Genomic DNA, 25,651 nt, shown 5'->3' with positions numbered 1-25,651 from the left:
CACCAGCAACACATGCTCCACATCCATACATGCAGGCAAAATACTCACATAAAATAAAATAACATAAACCTAATAAAAATATTTTTAAAGTGGCTTTTCAAAATCCGCCTATTCACTATCCTAAGCACAGTAAAAACCTATCTCAATTATGGCAAATAATGCTGTACTGCTGGAACAAGGCTAATATAAATCTCAACAATAACAGCAACAGCCAGCACAAGATTTATAGGTGTAAACATCTGGTTTTTATAACAAATAACAAAGTTAACAGCAATAAAACAAATCATTTAGTACAGCATATAATGTGTTATATTAAATTTACACAATGATATATATAAAAACACATACTGTTTATATCATACAGTAATTCAACAACAAGAATATCAAAACAGGAATCCAAACAGCTACTACTCATGCACAAAACATGCATATATTGGTACTTTAAAAAGGCTATTTTACACAATACTGTTTACCAAAAGCTTTCTAAAAAGTTAAAGCCCTTCCAAATAAGTCAGTGGCCCAATGAGGACTGGAATGCACTAATATTTAGGCCAGAGTTTAGGTGGCACCGTGCTCGGCGAGCAATTATGGGCTTAGAGTCACGCACATTAAGGGTGAATGTCTTTGCACCAAAGGATCAACATTTTATCACCAAGGCAAGCCCTCTAAGGGACAAACGGTTGTATTGGCTACAAGCCAGGAGCGGAGAGAAAGGCATCAAAAACTGCTGGATACATGGCCCAAGAGAGGGTTACTGTAACAAAGGCTGGGGCACTACATATGGCAAAGGTTTTTTGTGAATCTTCTTAAGGTACTGTTGGTCTCTCTACCCTGATTGCCACCTCCAGATTCACAGTCTGGTCTACAAGTTCTACATCCAATAAAAAGCGTACTTCTGAGAAGAAAACGGGATGCGGAGACCTCTGAGAAGAGTTGACTGTATTAAAAAAATTTACCGAAAGCAATGACCATTTTTTTTTCTACGTACTCTATACAATTCAATGCAATGCCCATCATCTGGAAAGCCCTTTCAGGGACACAGCCCTAAAGAATCAAGGAGCAAGTTCATGTCTTAAAAAATTCCATCCACGGACCTTGGAAACAAACGGTCTCATCCAAATAAAACCTGAACATCAAAAAACCTGTATTTTGCAGACGCTCGGACAATATAAACCAAAAAAATAAAAAAGTTGATAATCAAAATTCTTTCACTATCACCACCATTAAGACCTTACTATTTACTTCTAACTAGCGATATATCCTTCACCTTCCATCAAAGGCACTAGCGTCCATACATAATTTATCGTGGGCTTATCCTAACAAAAGGTAAGTATCCCATTTCAATATGACACAAATATTAAGACACCACTTTTTTTCCCCCCAGAGACATGGGGATCAGGAGGAGGAACACTGTCTACATCAGCCACTCAAACGGTCGTCATGAGTTTCAAAGAGCCCGACCGGAAGCGGAGGATCTTCTTCTTGAGGTTGTGCGACGCCTTGATCTTGACAAAGGTTTTCGTGGGGCAGGTGTGAAGGTCCGGGGCGGTGACCGTTTGAAGTGGGAGAGTCTGGACGAACTGGGACCAGATTAAACCCCCGCTCTCCTCCGAGTCGCTGGTGGTGGTGCTCTCGCCCACGAACTCGCCCTCGCTCACGCTGGACTCGCTGTCGCCGAAGCAGTTGGTGGTGTAGTTGCTCTGCTCGTCCTCGCTGGTGTCCACCACGGTCGAGTGGAAGAGCGACTCGCACTCGGCCGAGTACTCGGAGTCGCTGGCCACGTAGGCGTAGGGGCTGGGGTAGGGCAGCGCCACGGCCACCGGGTAGGCGCCCCCGTGCTCCCTGCGGGCCCGCCGCGCCCGCCGCAGGGCCTCCTCGTAGGAGACCTCGGCCGACGACTTCCACCGGCGGTAGTCGGTTCGCTTGTGCTTCGGTTTGGCCACCACCGGCTCCCGTCCGTGCGCGTGCGCCCTGCCGCCCGCCCGATGGCCGCCAGCGCCCAGGGCCCTGCCGGGAAGGCCCGCGTCAGGCGGCCCGCCGCGCCGGCCCTTGGAGGAGGCCTTCCTGAGTTTCCTGTTTGTATCCGAGTCGTCGGGGAAGCGGCACTTCTTGCCCGCCGCCCGCGTTTTCTCCCGAACGGTGGGCAGGCCGTGCTCCGGGGCCGCGGGGCCGCGGGCCTTCAGGGTGGCGCTCCTCGCGACGCCCGGGTTCCTGTGTGCGCGGTGAGGCCTGGCGCCCGCCTGCTGCCCCGGGATGAACTGAGCCTTCACCAGATGCCCCTCTTCGAGGCTCTGAGACGAGCCCTCGCTTTTGAAGTCCAAGGGCGGCCGCTCCACCGCGGGCAGAGCCTGGAGGCCGCCCTTCTGCGGCATCTTCTTCTGGGGCTGCGGAGCTTTGTTCTCTACCGGGGCGACGGGGCCTCTGCCGGGACTGGCTTTAGGAGAGACAGCTGAGACCTGGCCACTTTCCTTCGGGGACTCCCCCAGCCCCGCAGGACACCTGGCGAGCTCTTGAGAGGCTGCCTTGGAGGTTTTGGGCAGATGCTTGCTTGGAGGTTCCGTGGCCGCGCTGGCCAAGCAGCCCTCCGGCAGAGCCAACCTCTTGCTTTCCAATGGCTCCGCCTTTGAGTCTTTTGACCTCTGCTTAGGTGGGGAGAACGGCCCAGTTTCCAAAGTGGCTATTCCCCCAGAGGGCAAACACATCTGTTTCATATTCTTAAGGTTCACACCACTGCCTTGTGGGACGACGACACCAGGGACCCTGACACACACACTTCCATTCCTCAAAAGCCCTTTGGTTGGGTCAGCATTCACACTCGTTCTAGGTTTATTGGTCCTTACAGGGTGTGTTTTTTTCTGGACCAGGCTCAAAATGTAGCCATCCATTTTCTTACTGGATGAAGAAGGATGGGAAGACCACAAACCGCTCGGAGATGGCAAGGAGTTATCCGCTTTGGGGGCGTTCAGTTCAGATCCGAGGCAAATGTCACTGGCGTGGCTCCCCAGCCCCTCCTCTTCCCGCAGAGAGCTGCCCGTCAGACAAAGGAGAAACATTGGGCTCTGCACAGCCACGGCATGAAGCGGACTGGGATATCGATATACATCATTCCCGTTTTTAGACACCAGATCACACTGGTATTTAGGATTCACATCTGCAATGACATCAAGGGAATTAAATAGTGGTGTGGAGGGGGAACTGCAAATTGCCCCGGAGGCCTGGTCTTCACAGTGGCCGCCTTTACATTCCAACCATCCTATGAGATCTGAAAAACACGTAAAGGTACACTGAAGAAATGAACCTCTAGCACAGCCTGACTCTGGCCGAATGTCACTAGAGAAACTTACAGGTTGAGAGAGATTATCAAAGGATTGGGAAACACTCCGCACTAGCTCTTCTACAAGTTTACATGAAGGTCATGGGTTACTGAATGAAGGCAAAAAATATCCGAGAACTTTGACAAAAATATGTATCATGTCTTTAACAAAAAACATAAGCCACAGATAATGCCTTGAAACTACTGAATAATGGAAGGAAATACTTCCTGAATCTTAGCGACAGTGATGACATAAACCAGTGTAGTTTTTAAGATATGTAAAGAAACTCTGAAGTGAAGCACACCAAAATTCTAACAGTACCCTTCCGGTGCGGTGAGGGAAAAGCAATGGGCCGTGCTCTTCTGTTTCCAGTAACTGTACTATAGATGTGAGCTGTCATGTGGATGTTGGGAATTGAACCCGGCTCCTCAGGGAGAGCAGTTACTGCTCTTAACCACTGAGCCATCTCTCCAGGACTATTTTTTTTTTTTTTTTTGGTGTTTTCAAGACAGGGTTTCTCTGTAGCTTTGGTGCCCGTCCCAGAACTAGCTCTTGTAGACCAGGCTGGCCTCGAACTCCTAGAGATCCGCCTGCCCCTGCCTCCTGAGTGCTGGGATTAAAGGCATGCGCCACCACCGCCCGGCTTAAGGACTATTTTTATTTTTAAGTATGTGTGTGTTGTGTGTGTGTGTGTGTGCATGCACACGTGTGTTAGTGTATATGTGTGCAGGTGCCCACAGAGATGACAGGATGCCATCAGACTCTGAGGCTGGACTTACAAGCAGTTGTGGACACCTGAAGTGCAAGAGCACAATGCCTGCTCTCCAGTGCGCAGGTCTTACCACAGTAACCCCTAGTAAAACTTCTCTCCAGTACCCAGATATTACCACAGTAAGCCCTAGTAAAACTAAACACCCACTGTGTCTTCAGGAATGACACTAAGAATAATACTTTTAATAGGATAAGGAATATTTGGTAAGATTTTTAAAGACTGAGCAGTTTTATAAATTCCTTGGGGACAAGGTTCAGCAGTTAAGAGCATATGCTGCTCTTTCAGAGAATCCAGATTCAGTTCTCCACATCTGCATGACTCCCAGCTGCCCTCTGGCAGCTCTAGAGGATCTGACGCCCTCCCTCTTCTGGCCTCTGGACCTATACATGTGGTGCACATACATACATGCAGGCATATTCATACACATAAAATGCTTTTTTTTAAAGGAGAAATTCCATCAATCTCAAAAATGTGCATGTCAAAATACAATGAAACAAAGCCCTTAGTTAAATGTTGATTTCTAGCTTGGAAAATGTTATAACAAAATCTTTTTATGACCTCCAGTTAGGGAAATTAGAAGTTTTTCTCTGTTATATCTATTTGTTTAAATAATGAGAACTTGCTATGTATAAAATTCTGTGTTAACTGTTCAGGGGAAAGTTTATGACCTTCAATTTTAGCAGTCTTGGGAGAAAAAACAAAAAGATAATCTAGACTCAAGGATGATAAAATTTGTAAGGAATGACCTTCAATTTTAGCAGTCTTGGGAGAAAAAACAAAAAGATAATCTAGACTCAAGGATGATAAAATTTGTAAGGAGGTTTTTGTTGTTGTTGTTGTTTTTAATGAAAATGCCATGTCTCGACCGCTAATAAAAGCCTGCTAACAGTAGGGAAGCCCAGCATGGTGATGGGGACCTATAATCCCAGCAGGAAGAGGGCCAGGGGCAGGGGAGCCCGGAATTAAGAAAGAAGAAAGGACAAAGACCTCTGAAGAAAAGAAAGGACAGGAAAAAACTAAAATGAGACCTCTCTAGCTGACATTGTTTCCCATCATCTCTCCCCTGGCGCCTTAAACCCACTCTTTTTCTCATTTGCCTTTCTCTAGACTTAGAGTGGAACAACACGGTCCCCAAGGCCCAGCCCAACTGTCTCAATTATGTAATGTTGTACCGTTTGGAAGAGCTAGGAGTCTGTCTTCAAGGAAAACCTGCCCAAAGTGCCTTTTAATGGGTTTATAAAGTTTCCCTCTGAAACCAGATCTGCAGAGTGATGGGGAGCAATTAGCAATGAACTTGAGGCCCAGATACTAGATAACAGGTTCTGTACTCATCCCGAGTGGTTGATTGCTACTGATAACACACACTGTACAAATGCAAAGGCTTGACCAATTAGCAACCTCAGCTGCTCAGTGTGATGTTTGTTTTGCCTGGACTCAAAGATGAAAATCACAGAGGGCAGTGGCAATCCCTGCTCCTCCAGCAGCTCTAATCCTCGGATTTTCTCTGCTCTTCTACACCAAAATATAGCAGGAAGGAGGGAGAGTTCCGGCTCAGGAGCTTCTAGCAATAGCTGGCTGATAAGCCACAATTTTATTTTATTGTTTTAATCAGATGAGATGGTTAAATGTAACCATTTCTGAATTCTCTTGGAGTGGTGGGACAGCATAAATTAGACCTGAGTTTGAATCCTGTCGTGCCCAACTATATATAGCCTCAAATCATTTAAATGACTTCACTTGACCTCATTTTTTAATATTTAGTTTTATGTGTATATGCCTGAGTGTATGTACCACATGTGTAGAGGAGCCTGCAAAGGTCAGAAGAGGATCAGATCCCTTGGAACAAGAGTTACAGATGGTCGTGCTGGAACCTGAACCCAGGTCCTCTGCAAGAGCATTAAGTGCCCTTTACTGCTAAGCCATCTCTCCAGCCCCTCATTTTCTTAATACATAACTACACCCAAAGGGCAACAACTACACCCTGAAAAGTGTTAGGAGGATTCAAAGAAGATAAATGTATGCAGAGTATCACAAATTCTTCCATCACTAACAATACCATGATTATCTCTAAAGCCTGAGGTGGATTATAATATATAGATTATGGGGAATTTCACCATGTGAGGTATTCTGAGAAACATGGAAGGGCCACTGTTCCCAGTATCAACAGCCCCTGGTTAGACTGATGGGCATATGTAACTTAATGTGTAGTTTAAAGAATAAAAGAGTTCCAAGACAGTTTTCAAAAGAAAATAAAGGACCAGACATGTAGCCCAGGGGTACCCCAGGAACACAAAAAGGAATGTAAAATGGGTCTGTAGATTGTATATAGTATGTGTTTAGTATATGCAAGAACCTGGATTCTATCACCAGCATGAGAGGAATGAGAGAAGGACAGAAGGAGGGAGGGACGGACAGATGGAGGGGTTAAACAGCAAAGAAACAGAGTATATATCTCTAATATAGGGACAATTCCCCTAAAGGCAAAGTGTCTTTCTAATTCCATAATATAAAGTCAAATGGCACCCAAAGAGTTGGTTAGTCTAGATGTTTATCTAGACCAGAGTACAGGCTCTGTGTGGAACTGTGGCACTGAGTGCATGCAGCACACTGACCAAACTGTCTTCCTATCAAGGAAGCCACTGAAGCCACATAATTTTAAAGACCCCTGACCTCACCCAATTAAAATTTCTGTCAATGCTAAAAATCCTTACCTGCAGATTTGGGGCAACCATCTGAGATAGTCAAAGCTGCCTCCAAGGGGCTGCAGAAGCAGGTGCTGGAATGGCAACTGGACAAACACTCACTGAACACGGAGTTAGAGGAATTGGAAAGGGATCCCGAAGCCCCATCACTCAGCTCATAAAACCCTACAAGTAAAAAGACGGTTGGAATTAAGATCATATTAAGCAATAGTGCATATTTATGTCTAAATAGGCAAAAGGGTAAAGCATCAAGGAAAAGAAAAGCTGGTTTCTGATTTAGATTGTTGGGGAGATTCACATACATTGTAGATTTTAGGGTCCTGGTTATATGGTTTTATTTCAAATATTCCTTAGAAAAGGCAAAAATTACATAACTCTGGGTATAGTTCAAAGTTCCCTTCATCTTCCACTTTTAAAGGTGTGTAAATCTGACAGAACCTCACCATCAGGAGTGTTTCAAAAGGAATAACTAAGTTCTCTGGGTGTGGTGGCTCATGCCTATAATCCCAGCACTCAGAAGGCTGAAGCAGGAAGACAAGAATGGTCAGTCTGAGCTACCAAAAACCTGAAGGAAATACATAAGTAACTTTAAGAGAAAAAGAGACTTAAGAGCCAAATGGTTGAAAAGAAGATGAAATTGTGGTGATCTCAGGAAGCTGAAGTGTGTGGCTCATCTTCTAGCCCAGATCTGACTTTCTCAGGTTCCAAAGCAGATCTGTTTGCTTCTCCAGAAATCTGAATAGAACTTTGTGGGTTTTGGACTCAGGGGACATTAGGCAGCTCAATCTCATTATTAAAAAATGTTGTAGACTGAATTTATTTCCCTCTCGAGCAACTGTATGGCAGGCTGCTCTTCAAAAGTTCTCACACTGGAAACAAACTCCATTGCCACTTGCTAGGATGTTTCCCTGAGGCGCCTGCTGGCTCACCTGAGCTAGGCCGGCTGTCCGTCTCCAGCTGCTCTTCGGACGTCTTTTCAACATCCAGTCTCAGGTCACTTATCTGTTTGTCAAGTTCCTGTAGCTGATTCAGCAGACCGGCATCTCTTCTCCTCAAGCAGTTCTGATGGGGAGAAGCAGGGAAAGAGAATGGGCACACTGGATGACAAAGCCAGAAAGTCTACAGAAGCCACTCATCTAGACAGTCACTGAGCCCTTGGAGAGAAAACGCTTCTGGATAATCTGAAACCAAAACCTCGAGAATGCAAGGCATGCCCTATCTTTAAACCTTTGGTGATGCAGAGTTTGTTCATCAATATAGGGCCAGCAGCACTTGACTCAGTGAATAAAATAATGTTTGCTGCTTGAGCATGACGATCTGAATTCAGTGCCCTGAACCACATTGGAAGGAGAGAACCAACTCCTGAAAAACTGTCCTTTATCCTCCACAGGAATGATGCGGCGCACAGCTGCACTCGTTGGCACACACCAAACACACAATAATGAAATTTAAAAACTCTATACGGCTGAGTTGTAGCTCAGTAGTAGGGAGCTTGACTGGTGTGCACTAGCCTCTGTGCTCAATGCCCAGGACTGGAGGAAAGGACAAGACTTGTTCTTGGCTTTTGCTAATCTATACAAACTGTGGAGTTTTAATAGGGAAGGGCAAGGAATTTGTACAGGCTTTGAATCATCTGGAGTACAGCCAGTTTAAAGAAAATCCTTCACAGAAGGCTCTTGAAGTCAGAGTAAGAAATTTCCTACAGTACACTATAATCTTTCTTAGGTGAGGTTTTCTGGCCAAATGTCATGGCCTACAGAATTTTGTTTTCTATTAGTTGCTTAGTGGGGCTTAATCAGTTTTAGGGCCTTTGAAAGCGAGAAATTAATACTAATAGCCAGCGCCAAGTATAATGTGAGCTAGCAGAATCCAAAACCCTCCAGGGAGAGCCCATCAAGATTTGAACTCAGCTTGGGTTTCCAAAGGTGACAGATTGGTTGTGCTAACTCACACTGCCATCTAGTGCTTCCTATTGCTAGAGAAGCAGAAGAACGCAAAAGGCATCTGGTTCAAATCAAGAATGCCAAGTCCCCAAATGAAAACAGCCCCATAAGCCCTGACTGCAGTGGAATTCTTCTGACACACTGCCTTGCTCCCCTGAAGCGGACAATAGGAATGCGCCACGCACAATCTTGAGATCCGTGAAGACAAAAAGGCACTATTGTACAAGACAACGCTGAAATGTAAACGACCAGCCACAACCAGAAAGAACTGGCTCCAATTCACGTACATACAATTCTGTTCTATCACCAAAGAAACAGTAAAAATGCCAAAACAGAGAGCTATTGCACAAACCACAGCACACATCCTTGCAAAACAGCTACACAGAAATAGCCAGTCCTTCCTCGTGTCCTATGACTTTAAAAGCTGGGAGACATAAGCCATATGCTTGCGTGCTAACATTTGAATTTCATCAGCTAAAAGATGAATCAAGCAAAAACGCTTTGATGCTCAATAAATACACAATCTAAAAACCGGCAATACAAGCAAACACGTGACAACCCCCAGCATCACTTTCAGAGGACCATTATCTAGCATAAGTAGTCTAATATAACAGGGCGGGTTAAGAATCTTTTTGCTGTTTCCAAAACTACATTTTGAGGTCACTGAAACAAAGCTGCCGCCATTATTTTGAGGCGGCGTCAAAAGCTGTTCTCAACACATGAAGGTCCAAAGTTCTTTTCCTTCCTTGTTAATGAAGACTGCACAGAATGACTGAGACGGTGACAGAAATCCAATAAGATAAATGCTCCCAGCGAGCAGGTTCTCTCCTCTCCCACCTCCACCACCAAGCACAGCTGGCGGGCCGGATAAAATACGAGAGGAGGGGGCGAGCTCTCCGGCCAAATTGCCAGCCAGTATTTGCATCTAGTTTTAGCTGCCTTATACAAAGGACTTCTATTTAAAACTAAGCACCAGGAGAAAGAGACTTGCAGGGAAAAGAGCACCGGAAGGGGCACGGCTCCCAGCAGGAGCTTCGCTGTAACCGTAAAACTCAATGTTGGATAGTTAGCCGAGACACAAACTCCCTCCTCGCTTTTGTCCACCCCCCAGGGGAGGGGGAGTAACTAGGGAGACCACAAGGTGAAATGGCAGTTTAAGTGGGGGTCGCAAACCTCTGAGGAAGGGGGCATGCAGTAGCCTAACTTTCATCCTGGAACCAAGGGACTTCAAGAATTCCAAACGCTGGAGGGAAGGAAGAGCCGCCACCCCTCCCCGCCATCCGCGCGAGGTCATCAGCTCCTCAGGTGACACAAAGCAGGCAACCTCCAGCAACGCGTGGAAGTCACACGCCCCGGGCATCCACGACACCGGAGTCAGGGAAAATCGAGGCGCGACCAGAGACTACCAGCCCACCCTTCGGTCCCGCCACCGGCCACCACCTACCAACTGCCTCCGCAGCAACAAGATGTTCTCCTCCAGGAACTTCTCCTCCAGACGGCTGCGCTGCGCCGCGTCCCCTCGCAGCTCCCCGGAGCGCGGCGTGATAGTCGCCGAGGTCCCGGAGCAGCGCAGCGCGCCGCGCACCAGCAGCTCCTGGCGTTGCCGCAGGTACCCCAGCTCCGCCAGCCCCGCCAGCGTGGCCTCCTGGCGCTCGCGGGTGCGCTGTCGCTCCGTGTCCGCCTCGCCCCTCTCGCGCCAGCGCCCCTCGGGCTCGGCGCCCCGGCCGGGGATCAGCGGCTCCGGCTCGCGCGCTGCGTCGGGCTTCATGACCCCGGCGAAGCCCGGTCAGCCCGGGCGCAGCAGCTAGGACCGCAGGCGAGCGCTCATGCCGCCAGCACTCGCGTCCCGCGCCGCTCCAGTCTGCCTCCCCGCAGCTGATAACGCCCCGGCCCCGCTACGTCACGCCCGGCCCCGCCACCCGCCACCCGCCACCCCGCCCGCCGCCGCTTGCAGCGCTCAGCTTCTGACAGGCGCTGCGGCCGCCTGCGCCCCGCCCCGGCTCCGCCCCGGCTCCGCGCCCCCTTTTCGGTCCGACGGCACAGCAGTCCCCTAGGCGCCGATTGGCTCGGCTCCATCTCCGGAGACCGTGGCGGGCGCGGGACGGGCATCTTGTTACAGCCAACCTTGCGGGCAGGTCCGCGGGCGCCGTGGCTTCGGGCTCCCGGGACAACTTTCTGCAACTTAACCCCTTCTTTACGTGCCCACTCTCCGAGTCCGTTCCCTTGGATGTGGGTTTTGCCATTCCAAGCTAATGTCGACTAGGTACTCGAACACCATTTCTGTGGATTTGGTTTTGGAGGGTGTCTTTGTTTTAAACTCTATTTGTAATTTAAAGAGAAAAAAAAAAAAAAAAACAAGGCAAGGACATTGTTCTTAAACTCTTTTTTGGCTTTTCAATGGAAGCTTTGCTGTAGAAGGCATTGAAAATCAGGCAGAAGGATACAGCTGTAAGGGCAGCAGCCCCCATCAGTTCTTATAAAAGCCTGGACTTTATGAGGAGTGGCATTGAGCGCCTAGGGTTTGGGCTTTTATTATTCCTTAGACTCTGTTTACTAGAGTCCTGACTCGTAAACCAGACTGTCTGCATCTGCATCCTCTTTCATCCACCAATAGGAAAATAAGTGGCCTCTCTTTGTGCCTCCATTTACCCAACAGTAAAATGGAGCTAACATACGTGGTAGACCAGCATGTAAATCTTAAGAGTTATTGCTCTCATCTGGGCAGTGGTGGCGCACTCCTTTGATCCCAGTACCTGGGAGGCAGAGGCAGGCAGATCTACAAAGGGCGTTCAAGGACAAGCAGGGCTACCCAGAGAAACCCTCTCTCGAAAAACAAAGAAAAAAGAAAGAAAGGAAAAAAAAGTAAGAGAGAGAGGGAGAAAAAGTTATCACTCTCAGGTTTGTTGTTGTTGTTGTTTTCTCCTCCAGGGAGACTTGCAAAATTTTTCCCTGAAGTAGCATTTGGGATTGGACTTGTGTCCTTGGGACGCCACACTGGGTATCTGGAAATGCCACTAGCTGGCTTATAGAGCTATACCACGTGTCTCTTAAAAAAAAAAATCAGTGCAGTCAAGCACCTCCAAAATTGTATTTAGCAAGTCACAATTTGATGAAGTTAAGACAAAGTGTTATATGAAAGAACACATTTCAAGTCATGATTTCAGAATTTTACACCTTTGTCCAGCTGTTTACTCCAGCAAGGAATTCTCTCCCCACCCCCAATGTGGTCTAATCTTCCAGGATCAATTGATTCATTCCCCAGCTCCGAACTGGTTAACAGCATGAGTGTTTGGTCCTTCTGACACGCTCTTATCTGGTTCTGGTTCTGGGCACACACAGTCTGTGTATTTAGGTGTTCACTGTGTGTCTTCTCTCCAGCCACATCATAAAAGCCCCCTGAAGGCAGGGACTGTTTTAATACCTTCATGGCATCAGCGTTCTCACTCAGTACGAGGCTGAGGCTCGTGCTGGAGGAGAGGCCCCCGAGGATGCAGGCTACCTGTAAATTGTTTTTCTATTAGCATACTTTTAAACTTAATAGGACCCACTTAATCTCTCCAACAAACAGAATTAAGTTGACCTTTACCGAAAAAGACACAAACAGAAGCAAGAACTCCCTTGCCACCCACTCACACTCCTTATCCACGACCATACCTCCCACAGACATGAAAGGGACCACAGTCTTGGCTCATAATTAGCATGATACTAAAAAATGGAACCGTACTCAGGTGTTCCCACACATACAAAGTCTACAGGTCACACGTGGTTTAGCCTATTGTGTGCCAAGCACAGCGCGGTAAGACTGTTCCCTGGTTTCAGGAAGACACTTCAAGAGTAGTGTTTTGGCTTACTTGCCAAACGCCACTTTCGCGAGTCCATTGTTTCCCTCATTTATAAACAGACCTCTTGCTTTCTAGTCTGAATTAGGTTCCTTCTGGCTGGGCAGACCCTAGCATTGTGGCCTGTGTTATGTCACACATTGACAACTATATTTATATAGTCCAAGGGGGGAAAGGTTGAAACGTGTTTTTACACACTGCTAATAAATCTTGTTACAACTGACAGACAAGTCACCCTGTCTCCAAACTTCTTCACCTTCCTACCTCCCCCCCAGCGCACACACACCCCTGCTCCCCACCAAATGCCTCTTTAGGCCGGCTTGTTAGTCCAAAGCGAGCCATTTGTCATAGCAGCCTGTCCATCCCCATGAAAAGGTGTTCCCGATGAGCTGAAATATTAAAACGAAGGTATGCCGAGGATTCCGCCAATAAAGTGGTTGTGGATAGGAAAACTTGGGTTGTGCTTTCCAAAGTATCCATTACACATTAATAAACAATGCTGTTCATTCAGATGCCAATTAAAACAAACTCGGGCTGTCAAATGAAGTTCGAAGCAAGGAACTCAATGTGGTAATTGTTTTTCCAGGAAAATTCCCAATGTCATCAGATTAAGTGTGACTGGCCTAGCTGCCCCTGTTCTCTTCTGAACCTAACAGTCAAATATTTTCCTCTCTAGTTTAGTTTGCTGGGCTTTCTTTATTCTTGGATTCTGTGTTTTGTTTGTGCGGGGCGGGGGGAGGCAGTAATCACCCACAACCCCCTTCCATGATGAACAAGGTCTCCCATTCCACTGTGGTTTTGATTTTTCCTGCCTCTCTTTTAAGCAGTCACTGGCGCTTCTTCCTCCACCTGCGCTACCTATTTCTCTCTTTCAGGTGGTGTTCAGCCCTAGCTCGATCTTTTTCTCTCTCTGAGGCTTATTCTTTTCATAAACACTGCTATAGCCCTCCAGAGAGTGTGACATTAAAGACAGAATGAACTTCTGCTGCCTTAAGGATCTAGAGAGTGAGCTAAAGGTACCAGCAGGAAAGCAAGAAAGCCTGTTGGCTGGACACACTGCAACTGTGTAGTTTATGCTTGAAGACATTTTCTAAGCAAGGGCTGGAAAGGGTTCTTACATCATGGTCTGAAGCTAGAGCCTTGGACAGAACAGTTCCTAAGAGCACCCCATCAAAGTCTGAGCATCACTCCGCAACTTCTTCATCCTGCAGTGAATATTCTATTGCACGCAGCGTAGGAGCCTTAGCTGCATGGTTTGCTGTAGAGCACAGCAACAAATGATGCCTTGCAGCTTTTACGGCCAAACAGAGACAAATGATGTCATTGAGCAGTGCTGCCTCTCCAGACGGGAGGGGGAAAGTAAAGTACAATCCTTTGAGATTGGGTGATGACCACCATTTGAGGGTCTGGGATCAAAGCTCCAGCCAGACATCAAAGCCCATTTGAGTCTAGTGCCAAAAGAGTCACAGTGAATTAAACTTCATATACGGACTAATTAGAGCTGGACCCCACCATCAGAGACGTCAGTGAGCCCATAGAGGAAAGAAAGACGACATTGAAATAAAAGATCATCCAGACGGAAAGTTGGTAGCAAAACTGAGCAGCATCATGGCCCTGAACGCATTAAAAAAGTCTCTTGAGGGCAGAGAGGATTAGGGAAGGATGGGGCAGACAGCAACCTCCTGACAGTTGCTCGTGTTGTCTGAAAGACCGTGCAACAGCCTCTTCCATCCTCTGGACTACATGAGCAAATACAGCTCACCCCTGGAAGAAAAGGTTGGCTTTTAGCTGCATGCTTAGTGCTAAAGAGGTTCATACTGCCAGGCGTCTGTTGAAGAGGCTCAAACTGGCTCTTTTGGAGACTCAAGCTTCCCTGTACCAGAGCACTGTGACCTCTGAAGAAACCCGTATGTCCAAGACTCACCTGCCCCACGATGCTAAGCCCTAATGTGCCATCCACCCTGGATCTCAGGGTCCTGATTATCATTTCTACCAGTCACCCTAACAGACAGCAGATGCAGTGGACCAAGTGTGCAAATACTCCAGAACTTGGCACTACCACTGGGAACCAAGGAAGCGTCTCGTGCTCAGGCAAATCTGGGTAGCTTCCTTAAATGGTTGCGTTTGTTTGTTTCTGTCCTCACTTTGTTCTGTCGAAAATGTCCCCCAATTATTTAAAATTATCAATCTCACAAAACTGGTAAGTTTTGGGGAATCTGATTTTAAGATCCACAGACTATTCCTTTGTAAGGAATCACAGGGGGTTCTTTAAGTAGCAAACTCTAGTGGCTAAGTTCCAGGGAACCCTACACTCTCACAGATAGACATGCAGGCAAAACATCAAAATATCATAAACAAGCTCCCTCTAGGATAAAAACAAACATGGACCGTCATCATTAGATGGCTTTGGTGGTGGTGGTGATGGTGGTGGTGGTGGTGAGGTGTGTGTGTGTGTGTGTGTGTGTGTCTGTGTGTGTGTGTGTGTGATTTAGCTGATTCCATTGTGGGGGGGGGCTGGCTTTGCCCGCATGTCTGTGCCCCATATGCATGCAGTGTCTGCAGAGGCCAAGGAGGGCATGGGATCCTCTGGGACTGGAGTTAAAGTTGGTTGTGAGCTGCCCTGTGGGTGCTGGGGCTTGAACCTGGGTCTATTGGAAGGACAACTGTGATGGTTGAGCCATCTCTCTAGCCCTAGATTACACCTCTTTATAAGCATTTGCTTACGCAGTGGATATCATGGAGTACCTAGTACACGCCAAGCATCGAGGATACAATGGTGAGCAAGCAAGACATAGCCTTAGCTTCATGAGCTCTGAGTCTGCCAAGTGACGCGGCATTGATTAAATGGCGAGTAAATAATTGTGCAATTACTGTTTAAGAGGAGATCTCAAACACTGTTGATGAGAATATTAGTAAAGCAACTGTGGAAAACAGCCGGGAAACTCTCAAAACCAAAGCTGTAAATAGAAGTCATCCCACTCCTGCATATCAACCCAAGGAAAAGAAGTAAGGATGTCATGTCAAGGAGATACTTCCTGTCCCGTCTTTATTGCAGAACTGTCGACAAAAGACAAGATACAGCAACAACCTCGGCTTTGAACAGACAACTGGGGAGAGCAAGTGTGGGATCCGCACACGATGGGATGTTAGCTGGACACAAAAGTAAAAAAGAATGAAATCTTTATCACGTGTGGAAGCATGGAGGTTTATTAACTGGGTCAGGACAGAAAGACAAATGTTCACACTTACACATGGAAGTTTAAAAACAGCGAATCACGAAGAAGTAGAAATTGAAGAGCTGTAGAGGGGATTTCCAGCTGTTCTCAGCACAGGAGGCTGGAGCAATGACTCAGCAAGTAAGGGAGAAGGCTGCTCTTCCAGAGGACCTGAGTTCGGATCCTACCACCACCTCAGGCAGCTCACACCAACCTAGAACTGTGATCTAGGAGATACAGCGCTCTTTTCTGACCTCTGTAGGCACAAGCACTCGCATGCACACACACGTAGTGTTTAAAAATGAAATAAATCTTTAAAAAATTTAGTGTTCCCAACACAGCCAAGTGATAAATGTTGGAGGTGATGTATATGACAGTCACCATAATCTGATCATTACATATCATACACATGTACTGGAATGTCATACTGTATCCTATAAACAATCATTGTGTACCAATTAATTTTTAATTATTAAAGCAGATAGAGCTCAAATTATATATTTAAAACATCACATCCAAATGAAATAACAAACATACATCACTGTTTCTTTCCTTTCCCCCTCCAGTGCTGGGGATAAAACCCAGGGCCTTGCATATACTGGCCAAGTATTTTCACCACTGAGCCACTTCCTCTGCCTACAAAAAAGTATTCCTGGCTTTTATAATGCTCAATTTTTTTTTCTAAGAAAGGGGAATTTTGTTTTTCAGTACTGGGGGTTGGGCCCAACGCCTCTTGAGTTTGTCAGGGGAGGGCTCTGACATTAATACTCCAGCCTCGGAAGATTATATTTGCTTTTTATTTTTTCATTTTAAAGATGAACTGCATACACTGCATGCACATGTATGTTCGGGTACCCATGCACAGATGTGGAGGCCGGAGGATTTACAGACTGCTTCCTTTGTTGCTCACCGCCTTACCATTGAGACCAGGTCTCTTGCAGTGGGTAGATTATTAGCTATAATTTTGGCTGGCTCGAGGGATCTACCTGTCTCTGCCCTATCAAGGCTGGGATTACAAACAGTCATGGTCTTGGGTGTAGGTGTTGGGGACTCGAACTCAGGTCCTCATGATTGCAGAGCAGGTGTTTACTCAGTGGGTCACCTGTCCTGGGCCCCAAATATTCCCTCTTTAAACTCATATTTGAAATTTCTAAAGGAGGACACTTGCTCTATAAGGAAACAGTTTTAATATTCTCATCTAAATACCGTCCGTTGTGTAAATAAACCAAAAATTAATTATCTTATTTGTTTATGCGTTGCCTTTTCCTTGGGACCATCCCAGGAAAAACAAAACAAAACACATCACTCGTGATGCAATGGGCTAGCTCCACTCCTTTCTATACTAGCCTGGAGAAGTGGTCAGAGAGATGCTGTGCTGCCGGGGGGGGGGGGGGGGGGGGGGGTGTGGAGACCTGTAGATAGACATGCGTGTGTGTGTTTAGATGGGTAACAAAACATGAGGCAGGGAGAGACAAATAGATTCCAGGGGGGGCGGGGGTTCTAGTCTTTAACCACCGACGCAGAAACTCTGGAATGAAGATACAATTGGATGCTAGGCAGAAAGGTACCAGAACTCAAAAGAAGCTCCCACGTAGAGTTCTGGGACTGTGTTTGCCTCCAAGGCTGACACATCTACTTTAATTAAGATCCTTTGGGGGCCTGGAGATCCCAGCAGAAAAGCCCAGAATGCCATTATCACCTGAGGGAGGCTAAAAACTCACACTGCTGGCTGAGGCTTAGGCGGGCTCTGCCCCATGGAGAGCTGCTTCCTAAACCCTAGCACCTCTGAGCAGCAAGTGTGAAGAGCAAAAGATCCACTTCAAACAGGACCTGGGCCTTGAGCGTGTTAGGGCTGACAGGAAGGATGGGGGTTGTGAAAAGCCTTGGATTCAAAGTGAAGTCAGCTGGCAGGACGGTCACTAGCACCACCGGAGCCCATAGGATGCCTAAACTCCCGCCTCCATCTCCCCACCCACCCCCATCCCTGGAGCAAGCCTTCCTTGGCTAGGATTCTTTGAAGTCCATGAGGCCAGTCTTGACAACAGATGGGACAATTCGCTGCTGTTCAGTTTGGTCCAGGCAGACGCAAGTCAGGGGAAGAGTATTGATTGCCTAGTGACAGAGAGTCACTGCCATTATTTTTTAAGTACCAAACTCTTCTCCTTCCAGACCTCATGGAGGAAGTTGGTTGAGTCACTCTTGGCCTTAAGTAGAAGCTGTTCTTGTAAGACCCAGATTCTGCCACGGCACTCATGGATGGTGAAATGGCTTTGGAATTCCGGTGAATGGACTTGAATTCCAGCCACATCCCACTCGACCATCCCATGATGCTCACTAAATCATTTGGCTTTGACCCTTCTCAGGATCCTTTCCTCACCTGTAAAAGAGAGCTTATGGGTAACCTAGCAGGAAAGCTGTGAAACAAAAGTAGATTACCCCATAGGTTTCTATCTTTCTAGGTAAAGACAGAATGTACAGTTAAGGAGGAATTTTTCAAATCTATCTACTATCTATCTATCTATCTATCTATCTATCCATCTATCCATCTATCATCTATCATCTATCTATCTATCTATCTATCTATCTATCTATCTATCTATCATTTGCTTATTTGAGACAGGATCTCACTATGTAGCCCTGGCTGGCTTAGAACTCACTATGTATATATACAAGGATGGCCTCAAAGTCAAAAACATTTGCCTGCCTCAGTCTTCTGAGTGCTGGGATTAAAGACATGGGCCACTATCTCTGGAGTTGTCTGATATTTTGTTACATTTTGAGCTACAAGTAGATTCACTTGCTCAAGGATACAAAGTTGGCAGAGATGCCAGGGCCAAGCCCTAAGGTTCTGCCCTTAGAACCTGGTGGACCAATGGAGCTAGGTGTGGAGAGAGTGCAAATTCTTGAGCCGTGCATGGAAGCTCTCAGGTCCGCAGTTGCCCCACTGCGGGGTCTGCATTTGATTCACAGAGAGTCCGTGGTGGAAGATGGTAACGCCCTCATTTTTTAATAGCTCATTTTAATAGCTTACTGAGGTATCATTTAGGTTAGTGATGCTTATTCAGGCCATCTCCTTTATTGCATAGCCTCTCAGGGAATTTTAGAAGTGTAAAAGTAGAGAAAATGGTTTGTGTTGTCTCTATAAGCCCAGGAGCCGAGTTAACAGTTGCCAATGGGATTAAAACAGATTCCATTTAGAAATGAATATTTGGGCAAAGTTGGGACCAGCAGACATAAAATACATGAAGAAAAGATCTATCTCCATCACTAAGTTCAGTGCCAGACATATAATAAAAATTTAATAGATGTTCCATTATTATCATCATTGTTATAATTTTTCCCTAGAATTTATCAAAAACCTTTATGTCTACAGTTTACTTTTTTTTATCCCACACACCTTTCAGTATACCATAGTTTGTGCTGGGGAGGGGGAGGGTAGACAAAAATACCCTGGGGCAGTGTCGCAGTGACCACAATGGAGAGCTTGACAACTGTCCCCCTAGTTCTCACTGTTCTTGCTACCAGTGGCTTTCTGTCCTCAAGTTCAATCCATCCCCCTGCCAAGCTCTCTAGTTTTCTCCTCTGTGGAGCTGACCCCACCTCAGCCTCCCAAAAAGAGGTGGCCAGATGGGGTGAGGGCTTAATGTTCTGAGTCATAGGGTCAGGGACAAAGAACTGTGAGGACCAGAGCCAAGTACACCAAACTAGCTTGAAAATTAGTTCTAGATTGAATTTCCTTTATTTGAGATTCAGGGATGTTTTTCTGCAAAAATTTCCTCTTTTATATATTCAGAACTAAAGAACATATAGAGAAACGCTAAAGCCAAAATATGACCTCAAGAACTCAGAAGTGAATTCTTGGCTTATTCAGAGTTGCCTCCCTTGTTCCATTAGATTTTCAACTCCTCAAGGGCAGGAACAAAGTCTTTCTCACCTCCAATTCCCTCAGGACACAGCCAGGAAGGCAGGGGCTCAGCAGATGCTGGCTCGTTCAGTTGCTGCTCCCCTCCCCAGACAGATTGAGATAGACAAACTCCCATCTGTGCGGTCCCAGAAGAAACGACCAGAAAAGTCTATAAATAGATATTTAGAAACAAACCAAAACGGGGTACTTTTCCTGTCCGCTCCACTTTGAGAACCATCATCAGTTTCTGCCCTTTAGAAAAATATGAGGAAACAGGAAAAAAGAGAAACAGTTCCATTTCTGAAAAGATAAGGATGAAGTCTGATAAAGACAAAAGGCATTTGGGGGTCAGAAGAGTTAAAACAAACTCAGATTACTCAGCCTGTTTGACGATGACAAGAAACAGAAAATGGCCCAGGGCCCAAGGGGAGCACCAGGCCCTTTAATCAGGGTTGCATCAATGGGGGCGCCCAGTGGGACAAGGCCAGGCCACCAGGCTCAATGGAAAAAGTCCTGGCTAGTGTTACCTACTGAGCCATTCTAGCTGTGTGTGTGTGTGTGTGTGTGTGTGTGTATGTTTGTATCTGTGTGTCTCTGGGCGGCTGCCTTTGTGCATATGCCTATGCGTATGTACCTCTATATGTGCTCTGTGTGTGTATGTGCCTCTATGTGTGCCCTGTGTGTGTGCCCGCCTCTATGTGTGTCCTGTGTGTGTGCTTGTATAAATGTGCCCCTAAGCATGCCTCTATGTGTGCCTTTGTGTGTGTGCCTCCATGTGCATGTGTCTGTGTATATGCCCCTGTGTGTGTATTTATGTGTGTACGTGCCCCCAAATATGCCTCTATGTATGAGTCTGTGTGTGCCTCTGTTTGTGTGTCTGTGTGTGTGCCTCTGTATGTGCGCCTGTGTATGTGTGTCTGTGTGTACACGTGTGTGTGTGTGTGTAAGAGAGAGAAAGAGAGAGAGAGAGAGAGAGAGAGAGAGAGAGAGAGAGAGAGAGAGAGAGGAATGACAGGGAGGATCACTGATTTGATGTACATCTTTTCTCATTACTTTAATGGGATTAATCCCCACGAAGATTCTTGAACAAGGGCTTATTTTGTGTGGTCTTTAGCTCACGTCTACTCCCTTTCCTAAGCTCTAGCACCCATCGCCTACTAGGAATCTAATCGCTGTTGAATTGGGCAGGGCAAGAAGAAAACTCAAGTGTCCTAACAAACACATTTCGTTTCTAGGAGGGATATTGCCGTGATGAGAGCCTTTTAATTGAAAACGGTTCCTTTACAAAGACCAGGGCTCACAACACCTTCCTCTCCACACAGAAATATTTACATAAAACACTTCCAGCCCGAAGCCAGGGCTGGCGTTCTAGGCAGCCTGCCTCTCTTCCCTGGCCTTTCCAGGAAGCCAAGATTTGACCTTGCCAGCAACCAGCTGCAGCTGCTTCAGTGAGCACAGAACACTGGAACTGTGTCCACTTCTGCAGCCTGCTGTGCTCGCACCTGGGGATTCACTGACTTGGAAACTGCAGTGCAAAGCAAGTGCCCAGAGCTCAGGCGCACACCTTTCCCTCCCTCTTTGGTTCACGTCCACATCAAGACATTAGTTTTGTTTGTTTCCAGCAGAGCCGAGGTCACCTTAGGAGCGCATCACATACCCATATCCTGTCTACATTACAGTATTTATAGGTTTTCTCATATGACCCTAATCCTGACACTCTACTCAATTCTCGCTTCCTATCTGAAGAGCCCCCATCTTCTGGGGACCCTAGTAAAGCACTTGAGAATGGAACACCATGGAAACTGAGCAGATCTTTGGCATACCAGATCCTGTCGTAGAAGCACAGAAATATAACATGTTGCCCAGACAAAGATTGCATGAATTGTCCAAACCTTGTTCTTTGCCCAAACTCCCCTTTTCCCAATGTACCTTCCAAGAAATAATAAAAAATGCTCCCTGGATGTCCTGTAACTCGCTACGTAGACTAGGCTGGCCTTGAGCCCACAGAGATCCACCTGTCTCTGCCTCTGGAGTGCTGGGATTATAGGCATGAGCCACTATGATCTGACTACATCCATCCCTGCCCGGAGATCTGACTGCCAACCTAACAGAAAGAGGGGATAATGAGGCCATGGCTTTCTACTGACCCAGGTGTTTGCAAACAAGGCTCTCCCTGCCAGGAAAGGCAACAACACTGAAATTGTTGAAAATTATCGGTCCCCACTCATCAAAATTTCCCCTCTGCACTACTCATTCAGGAAATTTTGGAGGAGGTTCCCCCCCACCTCCAACCCCCACTTTCTTTTTGGCAAATTGCTTCCAGATGTGGCATGCAGAAAGCTCTTTATTAAAATATCACACAGTAGTCACTGCCCCATAATTTCTTCTTCTGTCACCTTGATCAGAAGATTAAATAACAGACCACCAGTCTTGGATAACTGAAAGCGCTGTGTTGTCTGTGGTCAGCTTGAAAACCACCGTGGCCTCAGCTTCTTGCCGTGCCTCCAGCCACCTTCCCACCTTCTCCCAACACCCTTTACGGCACTACGTAATTTCCTTATTTATCAGGCTCACTGCTTATTGCCCGTCTCCTTTACTGCAATACAAGCACCACAAAAGCAGGAGTCTTTGCTTTATTCATGGAAGCACTGTAAGCTCTAGACCCAGACCTGGCACACTGTGCCTGCTCAGTGGAAGAACAGATGGACGGACGGACGGACAGACGGACGGATGGATAAATGGATGACTGGATGGATGGATGGATAGATGAATGGATGGCCAGAGTGTCAGCTTCCATCTACTCCTGACCTCAAAGTTTCCACTAAGGCCATGCAGGCTTTGTTGTTCACAGGCCACTAAGTGCCCAGTGAGAATCCCACATTCTCTTGGTACATTTCACCATCCTTTTATCTGCTTCTATGCCCAAAGCAACCATTTTCATCTCTGTTAACAAGGTCTGCTGGAGTTTATGCTGCAACTTTTGTTTTATTATTTTTACCTCAAGTCATTAATTTATCAAGTTCCTTAAGCTATTTCAGGTATGTCTACACATAGTCCCTTCCCTTCTATTTTCCAGGCTCTAGTCTATACAATTAGCACCTCATATGGGCTTCTAATTGGCCTCCCCGCCAGGGGCTCTTTTGCTTGTCTTCGTCCTGGTTTTGATCTCAGCAGCTCTCTTCCAAATCGCTCTGTGATCTCTTTCAGCCCACCCTCCTGAGCAAGTCAAAAGGCCTTGAAAGTCAGGTCCTGAAAAAATAGAAAGTGTTGCCCCGACAAATGAGTGGCTGTGTGCAGAGGGGGAGGAAGGGCTGGGAGGCTGGGAGATGATCAGAATTAGCAGGCCAGGAAGGTAGAAATCCCTGTCAGGAAGATGTGAGAACAGGCAATCCCCAGAGGTGTAATGAGAACAGCATTCCAGGAAATAGTTTGAATGGGCAAGGTTGCTGTGTGAGGGAAGACAGAAAAGGGGATAGAATATATGAAAATAATTACAAGGTGTTTGACAATTAACAATTGCCTAGTGAGCGCCCGCTATATTTCAGGAAGTGCCAAAGGTATTGAGGAGACAGTAGAACATTTCTTGGGGTTCTGGGAAAGCCCGGCCTCTGTCTTCTGCTTGTCTGGCTGCTTCTCCTGGCCCCACATAATCTCTCAGATTAAAAATATAAATCAATACAATGGGTTTTTAAAATTTTATTCTTTGGGGCTTTCATCCAGACTTCAAACTTTTAATTGCATTCATTATTTAGTGTGTGCGCAGGTGGGAGAAGTCAACTCTCTCCCCCTCCCACATGGGTGCTGGGAACCAAACTCAGATCCATTATCGGGCTCATGGGCAAGTGCCTCTTCCCACTGAGCCATCCGGCCACCTCAGTCTCTAAGATTTAAAATTAGTACTGTTGGTCAGATTAGTCATTACTACATCAGCCCCCTAAGTTCAGAAAAATCAAGGAAATGTTTCCTCTAAGCCAGAGATCAACAAACACAGCAAATGTCCAGAGAGTAACGATTTTATCCATGGATACTCTACTACTGTCACTACTCAACATCCCCCCCCTCCCCCGCACCACACACAAGTAAACAATGGCTGCATTCTAATAAAACTTTATTTAAAAAAAACAGGTAACAAGCATACTTAGATGACAGCCCATAGTTCACTGACCTTTGCTGTAAGATACCCTTCCTTAGCCAATGTTCAGTTTTAATTAGGAGAGATAGTGCCAAAAACTATAAAGAAAACAGTCCCTCCTCCCTTACCCTTACCCCTGCCATCTGTGGTGGGTGACAGAGCTGACCCTCCCCCTTACCAGCTGCAGCACTCAGGAAAGTGAACGCTAGACCCCACCTGGGCAGCACAGTAGAACTGACCCTATTGATGGGGAGCAGGTGACCTGCCCCAAGAAGATGGACACGGGAGACCTGGCCCCACCCCTCATCTGGCACGTGGCAGGCAGCACGCAGGAGAGAGACACCCACCCAATCAACACCGAGGCGGGTGGTAGAGATCACCCTGAGGTCATAAGAGTGGGAGAGGTACCCCTGACCCCCACCAGCTGTAGCACTCTGAAGAGCAGGCCCTACACGGCTCCTGGGCACCACAACAGGATCAACCCCATTGGCAGAGGTGTGGGTGTACCAGCCCCAAAGTTGCGAACAGGGGAGAGCTGTTCCCATTATTCATCTGTCCTGTGGCTACAAGGGCCCTAGAGAGAAGCCCTTCCCCACCCACCTGAGGCTTCAATGCCTGAGGCAGGTGGGAGAGTTGGCCCTGAGGTCCTAAGAGCTGGGGAGAGAGGGGGGAGGGAGGGAGAGGAGAGAGAGAGAGAGAGAGAGAGAGAGAGAGAGAGAGAGAGAGAGAGAGAGAGAGAGAGAGAGAGAGAGAGCTGTCCCCGCCCCTCAGCAGCTTCACTCTCAGCGCGTAGCCCCTACACTCCTGGGCGACGAAGTAGAGCTTGCCCTGAAGGTGTAGTTGGAGAACCTACCTGAGGACGTGAAAACAGAACTGGCCCCGCCCCTTGCTCTCACCACTGCGAGGGACGAACTGCCCGATAATGCCGGCGAGCTCACCCTGGTGGTGAGGACAGGGAAGAGCGGGCCAGCCCCGCAACCACCCAGCCATAACCAGGGCTGTGAGTTGGCCCACCCCAACATCCACCCCATCTGTGATCTGCTGGAGCATGTGAAGGGACCGGTTCAGCAGACCCAAAGCTGCAGGATCTCCGTGACATTGGGCAACAACAGGATATCCAAGAGGATCCAGTGAGGGCCCAGCACTGATAGTGTAGCAGAAGCCAGATAGTGGCCTCAGACCAGACCCTCTCTTTGCAATGAACACTTGCAAGCAAAGATGTAGGGATAAAAGCGTTTACTGTGTGACTCACTGGGTCACACTGCAGCTTCCATGATGAGACTGGTTTTTCTTTCTTTCTTTTTACTTCCTTTTTATCTTCTCTTTTTTTTGGGGGGGGGTTGCAAGGGCAGAGGGCGGATATGAAGGGATGGGGAAACGAATGGGATGGAGAGGCATGATGTGAAAGACACAAAGAATAAATAAAAAAGAAAATGGAGTGTCTCTCTAGTCTCTCTAAAGAGATTCATTACAAAGCCTTCATTGGTACCTCCCTGCCTAGAAAGCACACCTGAGGTCCAGTTTCGGTTCCCACTCCTATAAATCCCACAAAAGAGAGTTCCAACTTTACAGTGTTGAAAACTAAGTGCATTAGAAAAGCTACGGTTCCTTGATGCCTAAGATGAGAGTCAGCTCCCTGGGTTCAGATACCAGCTCTGACTCAGGGGTTTTAGCCCACCGGTAGAGCATTTACTACCAAGTACAAGGGAGAATCCTCCAAACCAAAAAAAATATAAAATAAAATAAAAATCCCACCAAGGCAACCAGTCACTTTCTACCCTGTAAATCTGGACAGGATTCCTCTCTGTGTGAGGAAACCTCACACTGTTT

The 25,651-nt window shown here is 46.9% G+C and overlaps 1 protein-coding gene across 3 annotated transcripts; it reads right to left on the bottom strand.

Annotated features, from left to right (window-relative positions):
* Window positions 1–924: 924 nt before the first annotated feature.
* Dact1 (dishevelled binding antagonist of beta catenin 1) lies at window positions 925–10,623 on the bottom strand. Of its 3 annotated transcripts, none has more exons than XM_050153571.1 (4): window positions 10,176–10,623; window positions 7,718–7,850; window positions 6,798–6,953; window positions 925–3,262 (listed from the first exon to the last, which is right to left on the bottom strand). In XM_050153571.1, exons 1-4 carry the CDS (start codon window positions 10,497–10,499, stop codon window positions 1,428–1,430), a joined length of 2,448 nt encoding a protein of 815 aa, XP_050009528.1. In that variant the 5' UTR covers window positions 10,500–10,623; the 3' UTR covers window positions 925–1,427. The 3 variants fall into 3 exon arrangements, with proteins under 3 accessions (XP_050009528.1, XP_050009529.1, XP_050009531.1); XM_050153572.1 differs by having other exon boundaries at window positions 925–3,151; window positions 10,176–10,620; XM_050153574.1 differs by lacking the exon at window positions 6,798–6,953 and having other exon boundaries at window positions 925–3,151; window positions 10,176–10,622.
* Window positions 10,624–25,651: the final 15,028 nt, after the last annotated feature.

This window comes from Alexandromys fortis, unplaced genomic scaffold, assembly GCF_014885135.2.
Source record: "Alexandromys fortis isolate MF-2015 unplaced genomic scaffold, M_Fortis_MF-2015_v1.1 scaffold_82, whole genome shotgun sequence".
Taxonomy (NCBI): domain Eukaryota; kingdom Metazoa; phylum Chordata; class Mammalia; order Rodentia; family Cricetidae; genus Alexandromys; species Alexandromys fortis.
This window is presented reverse-complemented; position numbering and strand designations above follow the sequence as displayed.

Coding starts and splice junctions, on each gene's coding strand:
- Dact1 (XM_050153571.1), bottom strand. CDS start 10,499: ATGAAGCCCGACGCAGCGCGCGAGCCGGAGCCGCTGATCCCCGGCCGG. Junction 7,851..10,175: donor TGTTGCTGCGGAGGCAGTTG/GTAGGTGGTGGC, acceptor TCTCCCCATCAG/AACTGCTTGAGGAGAAGAGA. Junction 6,954..7,717: donor GGACAGCCGGCCTAGCTCAG/GTGAGCCAGCAG, acceptor TTTTACTTGTAG/GGTTTTATGAGCTGAGTGAT.